This window comes from Phyllobates terribilis, unplaced genomic scaffold, assembly GCF_046119375.1.
Source record: "Phyllobates terribilis strain yellow unplaced genomic scaffold, ASM4611937v1 Scaffold_7__3_contigs__length_470593459, whole genome shotgun sequence".
Lineage (NCBI taxonomy): Eukaryota > Metazoa > Chordata > Amphibia > Anura > Dendrobatidae > Phyllobates > Phyllobates terribilis.
In genome coordinates, this window is record NW_027362767.1 from 384,660,373 (window position 1) to 384,671,377 (window position 11,005).

At 41.4% G+C, this 11,005-nt stretch overlaps 1 protein-coding gene across 4 annotated transcripts in view; it reads left to right on the forward strand.

Moving 5' to 3' along the window:
• Positions 1–6,610, forward strand: part of DPF1 (double PHD fingers 1) — an 81,947-nt gene extending 75,337 nt beyond the window's left edge. For all 4 annotated transcript variants that reach the window (XM_073641458.1, XM_073641457.1, XM_073641461.1 and 1 more), the window contains 4 exons: positions 1,647–1,766; positions 3,033–3,145; positions 3,321–3,402; positions 5,959–6,610. In XM_073641458.1, coding sequence (XP_073497559.1) covers positions 1,647–1,766; positions 3,033–3,145; positions 3,321–3,402; positions 5,959–6,029 — 386 coding nt within the window. In that variant the 3' untranslated portion in view covers positions 6,030–6,610. The remainder of the gene's footprint in view (positions 1–1,646; positions 1,767–3,032; positions 3,146–3,320; positions 3,403–5,958) is intronic.
• Positions 6,611–11,005: the final 4,395 nt, after the last annotated feature.

An 11,005-nucleotide genomic window follows, 5' to 3' on the forward strand; every position in this document is an offset into this window, starting at 1 on the left:
GCATTAGCCATACTGAAAATTCTGAGACTATCTTTTGTACTGAAGCACTAATGTGCAATGGTGATTGTGAAAGTTGGGGGAGCTCAGCCATCACCTGTTGTAACTAGTGGATCCTGTGTTATCAGCTGTGTATACAGGTGTTACCTGTCATTGTAATCCTGCCTCCCATGATAATGAGACTTCTGAAAAGTGCTCTGTAAAGAACAGGAAGTTTGATTCTATAATATCTCTTGTAGCCAGTTTAAAAATAAGCTTTTTTTTTTTTTTTTTAATTTAATTTAGTTTTGATTTAATGTGATATGAAAACAAACAGAAAAAATATTTTTTTTTTCTCTTTTTAAAGGGGTTGTCTGGGACTTTAACATTGATGGCCTATCCTTAGGATAGGTCATCAATATCTGATTGGTGGGGGTGCGACACCCGGAACACCTGCCGATGAACTGTTTCCGGTGTCAGCCCCGGCTGGAACTGCTCAGATACGAAGCTTCACAGCACAGCTCCGTCGACTGTATAGTGGTCGCGGCTGGGTACTACACATCCACCCTTTATTCAAACCCGTCCGTGACCACTATTCCGTCAATGGAGCTGTGCTGCGCTGTTCCAGCTTCCACTAATATTGGGAATGGCTAATTATCAGGGGTGCTGGATGTCGCACCCCCACTGACCCGAAATTGATGACTATCCTAAGGATAGGTCATCAGTGTTAAAGTCTCGAACAGCATTTACTAAAGTAATTTGATTTAAACAATCGGTAATTTTCTGATGATACATTTCCTTTAAACTAAGCCAAGAACCTTGTACACACAAATTCTTAAATATTTAATAAAGGTTTTAGTAGTATTTTGGTATAGTCTAGTTCCACAGTTCGCCCACGTAGCGCCAATACTTCCGATTTATCCTGGAATACTTACTGCCCAAAGGTGTCAGTAGTAAAATTTGCACAGTTTAGTGCAGAATTTAACGTTGCAAATTTGCTGCGGAATTTGCGCTGCAAGAAATTCCATAGGAGGAATGTCTGCAAACTGATAAGATTAATGAAAGGAATATTTGGATAGAGGAAGGAAGAGGAGATTCCCGAAAAGTAATATCTAGTGAAATCAATACTTTGTATCCATGCAGAGGTTTCCTACAATTCTTCACATTTTATTCTACATCCTCATTTACACTTTTGTGGTGAACTCTAAAGTCTGGGTGAGAAATGAATCAGTAAAAGCCAGTGACCGCAGCTGTCACAGGTATCAATAATGACAGCTGAGGCCAAAAGTAGGAAATCCAGGAAGCGAGCCAGAATAAAACCAAACATACGTAATACAAGCCATGGGGGGACTCCAGGCTAGGAGACGCTGCCCGGGCACACCGGGGGGCACAGAAAAACAACACTTAGCTTTACACAAGGCACTTGTACTAAAAAACAAGTCACTGAGATCTTTCGGGTGCAATTGATACTATTTTCTTATGTGATTATAGATACATATATATATTTGTGTAGATAAGACAATAATATAATGAAATGAATAGAATTATTAAAGCTATAAATAATAAAAAAACAGAAAATATCCTAATAACACTAACAATGAAGTCAAGAATGAAGTGTTAAACCCGTCTTCCAGGTCATTAAAACTCATCCTCTATTTACTGTATTGCAGTAAAGAAAGCTCCTGACGGCTCCGTCATTGCCAATGGGTATTGTGACTTCTGTCTAGGAGGGGCCAAGAAGACGGGGTGTCCAGAGGACCTGATCTCCTGTGCTGACTGTGGTCGTTCTGGTAAGAATAAGGGCAGAGGAGTCCTCCTTCATTCAGAGTATAGTTGGTCTTTATATTATCTGTATGTTAAAGGGGTATTCTCAAGTTTAAAAGTTATCCCCTATCCTTTGGGACACCCACCAATCTCGAGAACTGGCGCTCTGAAGAACCCTGCGTGAATGGAGCGATCACGTGCACATCCACTCCACTTATTCTTAATGGGACAGACGTAGATAGCCGAGAGCTGCACCAATAAGAATGAATGCAGCGGATGTGCGCAGGATCAAAACTCTGCTCCCTTCACATGGGGTCTTTAAATCCCCAGTTTTCATTGTCATTGGGGATTCCAGTGGTCAGACCCCCAATGGTCAGGGAATTACATTGGATAGAGGATAACTTCTTAACATCACACAACCCCTTTAATGGGTTAGGTGAATTCCATGATGGAAACCCAATAAACCCCAGTATAGTCATTGGTTTTCATCCGGCATCAATTGTGTCAGGTAGCCTATAAGAAAAGAATATATCTAACATGGACGTGAATTTAGCAGTAATGCATTTAATGAAATAGTTCCTACCATTTTCCAGCTGTAGAGTTTGTGTACCTCCTGTACATAGCTGGCTGTGCTGCTGATCCTGACATAGATCAGACAGCACACTGCTCCTTGTTGTGTCATATATCTTTTTGCCCTTTCTTTTCCTTCTCTCATTGTCGGAGATAGCATCAGATCATAGTGTAGAGAAGGAGGAAGGTATCTAAGTCTTTAGAGGGGGAAGATCACACTTGCTGTACCGTATTAAAGTGTACCAAGAGTGGAAAGCACACCCAGGACTTTGCAGGGTGAGGGGGGTAAATCACACAGGCAGTATACTGTATCTGTATACAGAGTAGCACACCCAGGCACCCAGACCTACTGTCTGTCAGCTCAAGGTGGAAGAGAACCTTCATGGGCTGTAGGAGGGGAAATCAGTACAGTAATGAAGCTGTGCTAATTCATAAAAGCTAGTGAAGGCTGCAGCATCCTGGACACAGAGACCTCAAATCCAGCATGGATAACTGGGGGGGACACGTCTACATGAGAAAAACGCAACGCAAATTGCATATCAGGAGATCTGAAGATGAATTGAAGAGGGAGCTGGGTGCTAGGTGCTGTACCTGCAAGCCAATCTGCCAGGGTACACACATAACAGGCTAGGAAAATGAACGGAGTCTTTCCCAAATGAAGGAGAGTCAACTTCCTACTTTTCCTATTATTGTACCATTACTATACCGCTCTTGTCATGCAGGTCACCCCTCATGTCTACAGTTCACAGTCAATATGACAGCCGCTGTCAGGACTTACCGCTGGCAGTGCATTGAGTGCAAGTCGTGTATTCTTTGTGGAACTTCGGAAAATGACGTGAGTGTATGGAATATTATGTGGCTTATGTGCAGCATTTATATATGCGGAGGATGGACGGCACGGCGGTCTTCTCTTCACGGATTGTATTGCTAATTTTTGGCGTTTTAGTTTCACGTCGCAAATATCTTTGTCTAATGAACGTATGAAACCACTGACCCTTCTCTTACCGCAGGACCAGCTGCTGTTTTGTGATGATTGTGACCGAGGTTATCACATGTATTGTCTGAGCCCACCAATGTCCGAGCCCCCTGAAGGTGAGTAGCATTTCCTACGAAAACATGTATGTTAATAAGAAGCACTAGTGTGGGAATCAATTCTAGGAAATAATGGATAAAGATACCTAGGATCTTTGCATATACTAGAATTTTCCTTTAACCCCTTCATCAGCGGAGCATTTTCCATTTTTGCGTTTTCGTTTTTTGCTCCCCTTGTTCCCAGAGCCATAACTTTTTTATTTTTCTGTTAATATGGCCATGTGAGGGCATATTTTTTGCGGGACGAGTTGTACTTTTCAACGACATCACTGGTTTTACCATATTGTGTACTGGAAAACGTGAAAAAAATCGGTGAAATTGCAATAAAAATGCAATTCCACAATTGTTGTTTTTTTTTTTTTTACCATGTTCACTGAATTGTAAAACTGACCTGCCATTATTATTCTCCAGGTCATTACGAGTTCGTAGATACCAAACATGTGTAGGTCCTTTTTTATTTAAGTGGTGAAAAAAAAATCCAAAGTTTGCTTTAAAAAAAAAAAAATGGCGCCATTTTTTGAGACCCGTATCGTCTCCATTTTTCATCCTCTGGGGCCGGGTGAGGGCTTATTTTTTGCTTGCTGAGCTGACATTTTATTGATACCATTTTGGGGTAGATACGATGTTTTGATCAATGTTTTGTATTGCAATATTGTGGCGACCAAAAAAACGTAATTGTGGCGTTTAGGATATTTTTCTTGTTACGCCGTTTACCGATCGGATTCTTTTTTTATATTGATCAATCTGGCGATTCTGAACCAAATATGTGTATGTGGGTTTTATTTTACTGTGTTATTTTGAATAGGGCGAAAGGGGGGTGATTTAAACTTTTGTATATTTTTTATATTTTTAAAAACGTTTTTTTACACTTTTTGCTTACTTCTATAGTCTCCATAGGAGACTAGAAGCTGCAGTTACCTGATCCCCTCTGCTACATAGAGGTGATGAGCAGATCGCCTGTGTGTAGCAGAATTGCTCACTTGCCATGAGCGCCGACCACTGGGCGACACTCATAGCAATCTGGCAATGACAACCACATGGGTCTCCTGCAGACCCCGGGTTATCGTGCCAACCCATCGGTGACCCGGGATCATGTGACGGGGTCGCCAATGGGTGGGGCCAATGACGTGCTTCCCGGAAGAGCAAATTAAGTGCCGCTGTCAGAGATTGACAGCGGCATTAAACTAGTTAACAGCCGCGGATGGATCGCGATTCCACCCACGGCTGTTGTGGGCACATGTCAGCTGTATAGATCAGCTGACTTGTGCCCGGAAAGGTGCGGAGTCACATGGGGATCTGACGTGGGGCATACTATTACGCTCCACGTCAGAAAGGGGGTTAAAGAGGTATTCCCATCTCCAAGATCCTATCCCAATATGTAGTAGGTGTAATAATAATAATATTAGCAAATACCTCCAATTAGAAATGTAGTATAGTTCTTCTGATTCGCTATGTTGCTTACCCCATGTGCAGGGCATTGCAGTAGCTTAGGTATCCATGGTTACCACCACTAACAACTAACTCTCACTATATGAGTGGTTGTAACAATGGATACGCAAACTACTGCAATGCACTGCACATGGGGTAAGCGACATAGCGAATCAGAAGAACTATATTACATTTCTAATTGGAGGTATTTGCTAATATTATTACTACATCTTGGGATAGGGTCTTGGAGCTGGGAATAGTTCTTTAAATCCTAACTGTACCTTGTAGTAGAGTTCAGACAGATCGACTGCATCCCTTATAAATAAATTATACATCAATATCACTTGTCATATTCTGAAATTCTCCAAGCACCACATAAAAATCATAGTCAGGCTTTTAAGTCTTCTCTTGTGCTGCACATAATTATTGAGATGCTCATTCCCTTTGTTACCTGAACCCTATGTATTAGGCCACGGTCCCACAGTCAGTATTTGGTCAGTATATTTTCTCAGGAGTCGGAGCCAAAACCAGGTGAGGAACAATCAGAGAAAAGGTATAATAGAAACAAATGCACCAATTCTGCATTTATCACCCACTCCTGGTTTTGGCTCCCACTCCTGAGAAATACTGATCGAATACTGACCAATTACTGATAGTGGGGCCGTGGCCTTAAAGGAGTTTTTTTGTTTTGGAAAACCTCTGTCCTTTGGCTGCAGTTGTTTTTTTTTTATCTGTTTTAAAACAAATTGAACAATTTAAAACAATTTGTTTTAAAAAGCAAACAAACAATCTGCTCTTCACTCACCCTCCCCGGGTCCAGTGCTGAGTCTCCACTGCTGATCCCGGTGTCTTGCCTGCATTGCTGATATCACGTCGACAGCACTGCAGCCAATTGGTAAGCTCAGCAGCTCTGAGTTGACGGCACAAGCTGCTGCACTCATTGTCTGCAGCGCTGTCGAGGTGAAATCAGCGTTGCAGACAATAACAGATAATGGGAACAGCTGCGAAGACTTAGCGATGGACCCGGGGAGGGTGAGAAAAGAACTTTTTTTTTTTTGTTAAACAAACTGCATTTTTTTTAAACTGGAATATCCCTTTAACCCCAAGCTTTCCCATTTCATTTTGCAGGTAGCTGGAGTTGTCACTTGTGCCTGAGACAACTGAAGGAGAAAGCATCGGCCTATATCACGTTGACCTAGAGCAGATGGACAAAGATCACTGAGCCCATCAGACTGGTCTTGCTCATTCCCGTAATCCTCTGCTCCTCTCATTTCAGCACTATGGTCCCTTCCTCTGCTCTGCATCCTGAGCAGTGTATAGTCGTTTTATTGGTTCGGCTGTGAATTAATACTCTGAACTACTTACGTTCTGCTCCTATTTATTTCTCTGCTACTTCCTAAATCTTTTCATAATCGTCCGGTACCTCCTAACCTGTGAGTCCCCCCACAGGCTGCGGCCCAAAAAGCTCGACCACTGATTTTTCCAGACACGTTCACTTCTAAGATATGTTGAGATATTTTATTTTCTTCTTGCTCCATTTAAATGAGATTCTTCTATGTGATCGCTAACCTGTTCACATCAGACTTCCTTTAATCTGGCATTAACAGCGCCCATTGTGAAATATTCCGGATTATCGTTCTTCTTTGAGAAGAATCTCCAGTAAAACTGAATATTCTTTCCTGTTGCACCAACATATTCTGCAGCGCTGTACAGAAATTTCCATAACTTAAAGGGGTTTTCCCATGAACTAAAGTTGATTTTAATCAATAGATCTTGGAATAATAATAATTCCCACAATTGGTTGTGTTTAAATAAAATGTTCCTGTGCTGAGATAATCTTATAAATGTGCCCCTGCTGTGTACTGTGTAATGGCTGTGTCTGACCGTACAGGAACATAGTCTGATCATACCACATCTCCTGGGCAGGGGAGGAAACAAGGAGTATACAGACAATACAGCAGGGGATCACAGCTGATTCTTTTATTGAGGTAAAACATTGATTAAAAACAGGCAGTGAAATGTTTTATCTCACAAAAAGAATCAGCTGTGACCTCCTGCTGTAATGTCTGTATACTCCTTGTTTCCTCCCCTGCCCAGGAGATGTGGTATGATCAGACCATGTTCCTGTACGGTCAGACACAGCCATTACACAGTACACAGCAGGGGCACATTTATAAGATTATCTCAGCCCAGGAACATTTTATTTAAACACATCCAATTGTGGAAATTATTATTATTCCAAGATCTATTGATTAAAATGAACTTTTCTTCGTGGGAAAACCCCTTTAATGTCCGCTATAAAATTCCACTATAAGGAACGTTGCTATGTCTCTTCTCAATTTTCTGCTTCCAGCCTTGTGAGGTTCCAAATAACCTTTCAATTTAAAGAAATAAGTGTCCGGATTATCAGAATTTCAGATGCCAAATTAAAGGAATTCTACTTTGTATATGAACATTCAGTGAGTTGACCTCTGTCATTCCTGATATATACATTGTCCTCTTCTATCTTCAGTAGTGCTGATGTCACAGTTGGGGCACATGTATCAATACGTCAGCTGTTTAGGTTTCGTTGCGGGCATATTTTGGGGTTTGCCATCAAATTTACAATTGCATGTGTCACACTTTTTTTTATTTTTTTTATTTATGAGATTGATTCGAGCTGGTATGGCAGAACATGGCCTGATGTTACCCAGGCTGTGTCTACTTCTAAACACGGCACACATTTTCCCTATGTAATATAAGTGGTGATATATGCCAGTGTAATGTTTTAGGCACTTTACGGTGCCAGTTTGCTGGGAGATTTTATGGGCCTGTATTGATACATGTGCCCTCTTGTCTCTGAAAAGTTTGGGGGTCAGAGATTTAGCGTAAAGAGTTTTTTTCCCCAACATTTAAAGTTATCACCTATCCAAAAGGAGTCTGATCGCTGGGACCCCGACAGAACCTAAAAATAGGGCTTCGAAAAGCCCCATTGGTGTAGAGCGCAGATGTTGGGCAACGCTCCAGTCATTCTTTAAAGGACTTCTAGAGAAAGTCGAATGCTGTACTTAGCAGTCCCATAGAGAGTGATTGACATGGGGTCGGGCGTGAGTGGCCACTGCTATATTCCGATGAGCAACTCAAAGCCCCATTCTTAGGTTCGACGAGAGACCCCGGTCTCTGGTTTGGATAGTCTTTTAGCCAATTTCAGACACCAGGACTTTGATGTACCCCATATAGTTAGTATTTTTCCCATTGGGGTATTAATATTTGGGGCCAGACAGTATGGTGGTCATTTGCTCATCTTACCCAGCACAATTTGCTGCAGCGGTCAAAGCCATAACGGACTGCAGACCTTACAATGATCGGTTTTTTTAAGAGCAGCGCTTGTAAATATCAACATTCCTCCAATGCTTGTCATATATATCAGTCCGGTATCAGTTTTCTATGACATATCCGTTTACAACCCCAGACCCGTATGTATATGTGCATCTTAGAAGTCATCCCCTGTAAATACACTCTCCTTGTCTGTAGCTTCCCTCTTTATATAAGTCTCCCTTCCTCCGTCTCAATGACATATTGTCATACAGTACCGGGGAACGAGAGACGCAGCCTGGAATATAGGACATTAGTCGTCCTTGAATATCAGAGGCACAATTTTTTTTTTTTCATTCTTTCTTTTGAAGAAGAAACTATGTTGTCTCCAAAGCTTGCAACGCAAATATATTCCATTAGCTGGTGAAAGGTATCACTTGAATTCCGCCTCTTATCGCTTTCTACAATGGCTGCTTGTAATTTAATGATCATGCATTCAAGCCATGAACATCCCTCCATTGTGACTACTGAACATCCGATAACCTGGGTACACAACGCACAATGCTTCTTTTAACCGCGGACCCCAGATTTGCGCATGACTATGAACTGTACCTGGGGTCTAAAGGAATTCTTAACTCACCGGGGATCATGGGAGCATGGCGTCCGAGTGACGGTGCTTAGCCTTGGAGAGAATGCTGAGCATGTGTGTCGCTATATACTAATGAAAACGCAAAGCACTTAGCTTACTGAGAGCCTGAATGAGGAACGTGTGTGCCCCCCTATTGCCCACCTGTGCACTGGGGGAAATCCTAGTGGCAGAAAGCCTTTCGATTTTTAGGGCATACCATACTTCTTTTAACCATGTCCTTGCATTTTTGTAGTGGTAGGGAATAGAGACAGCCCCTTCTATAAGCCATGATTTGTATCTCTTATATATAGACTCGATATTATGGGATCCCCATGTAAGCAATATATATTAGACAAGCTCCTTAGAAGGAAAATTCCATATTTACAGCCTTGCACATTTTTGTATTATGGCATATTACTAGACATATCCTGCAAACAAAGGGGCCATGGTCCTGTGCAGGAAACAACCAAGTGAATAGGGCTATGTTGTAATTACTTGCAAGCCTGTAGTTCGTTGGGGTCTTAATAGTCAAAGTGATATTCTATCTTAAACCCCTTTAAAGAGGACCTGTCACTTGCCAAAAACATGTCATTTTTTATTTGGTGTAAATGAAGAAGACTTAAAGGATCTGTCACTTGCCATAATTATGTACTTGCTTTGTTTAGCCTAAATGCCGCTGTTCTCCTGAATCCGGCGATGTTTTTCTTTTCTTCCTATGCCTCTCCGTTCCTGAGATATGGTACCATCTTCCCTGTATGTAAATCTAGTCTTGGCAGCCAAATGGGCGTGATCCTTAACTAGACTCTTACAAAGGTGAGTTCAGGACCACGCCCCCTTGATAACAAGAGTAGATTTACATACAGGGAAGAAGGGACCATATCTCAGGAACGGAGAGGCGCAGGAAGAAAAGAAAAACAGCATCGGATTCAGGAGAACAGCGGCATTCAGACTAAATAAAAAACATTACATAATTATGACAAGTGACAGATCATCTTTAAGTCTTCATGCAATGGTAAACATCTTAGAGAAAGCTAAATTAAAAAGTCTACTGAATTCCTGTTACCAAAGAGTGGGAGCTCAGATGGTGGGGCTGAGCCGTTAGGTGTCAGATAAGCTGCATATGGATTCCAAGATGGAGCCAGCAAAATCTTGACTGATGTCTTGAAGAAAACATACTTAGTTCAAAATCAGTACAAGATATGGAAAGTATTTACAGAGTTAGGCCTGTTTCCTGTTGCACTTTTACTATGGCAGTAAACATTGGCCTAACTGCAGGACGAATGACCTGAATTTTCAGCACAATAGAGATTGAGCTTTTGGGATTTAAAGTGTAAAAAGTTGTTTTTACATGGAGCTTTTATTTGAAGGGTTTATCCCTCCAACACAGAATAGGTGACGAATGTACGATTAGTGGGGTCAGACCTCTCTGATCCCCACTGATCTCAAGAACTGGGGATCCCATGTCCCCCACGTGACTGCAGTAGTGTAAATGCTTGATCAACGCTCCAATCATTGTGTCGGTTTTCACCCATTTGCACATTCATTCCCACGGTCCCATAGAAGTGAATGGAGCTGTGGTCAGAATGTGCACTACTGCTCCAGTCACACTTTGCGACCCCCTGTTCTCATCATCAGTGGAGGTTCTAGTAGACGACCCCCATGCATCTTAATTTATCACCTATCCCATATCCATGTTGTTCGCAGGACATCCCCTTTAAATCGTAGCAAATCCAAAAATATGATTTATTAAATTTGAAGCACTTGTGTCCAGTTTGTAATACTGTTAATCCCGTATTTTCCGTTATATCTAGTGTTAATGCCATTGTATACATTTTATAATGCTCTGATCGTGGTTACTTATTGATACTGTTTAGCAATGTATTATTAAAATCACAGTAACCAATCAGGTAATTGCTTTTATTCTGTAAACTGCACTAAACAGATAAAAGCTAATTACTGATTGGGTGCTGTAAAATAATGAGAATTCCCCTTTAAGATACCAGTAAATATTCTGTAGTCCGCTTGCATGCACTTAACCTTTTTTTTAATTTCCTCCTTATTTTTGCCCATGTTGATGGATATTAGCTGGTGGATGGATGTTTGTGACCTGTTCCTCTGAAGAGCTCTCTGTGGAATATTACCATGAAGGACATTAGTGTTGCATATGAATTTAACCAAATACAAAGTGTCATTGGCAGAGTTATAAGTTTTTGCGTCCTTATAAGGGCATACCATACAAAAAAAAACCTTAGA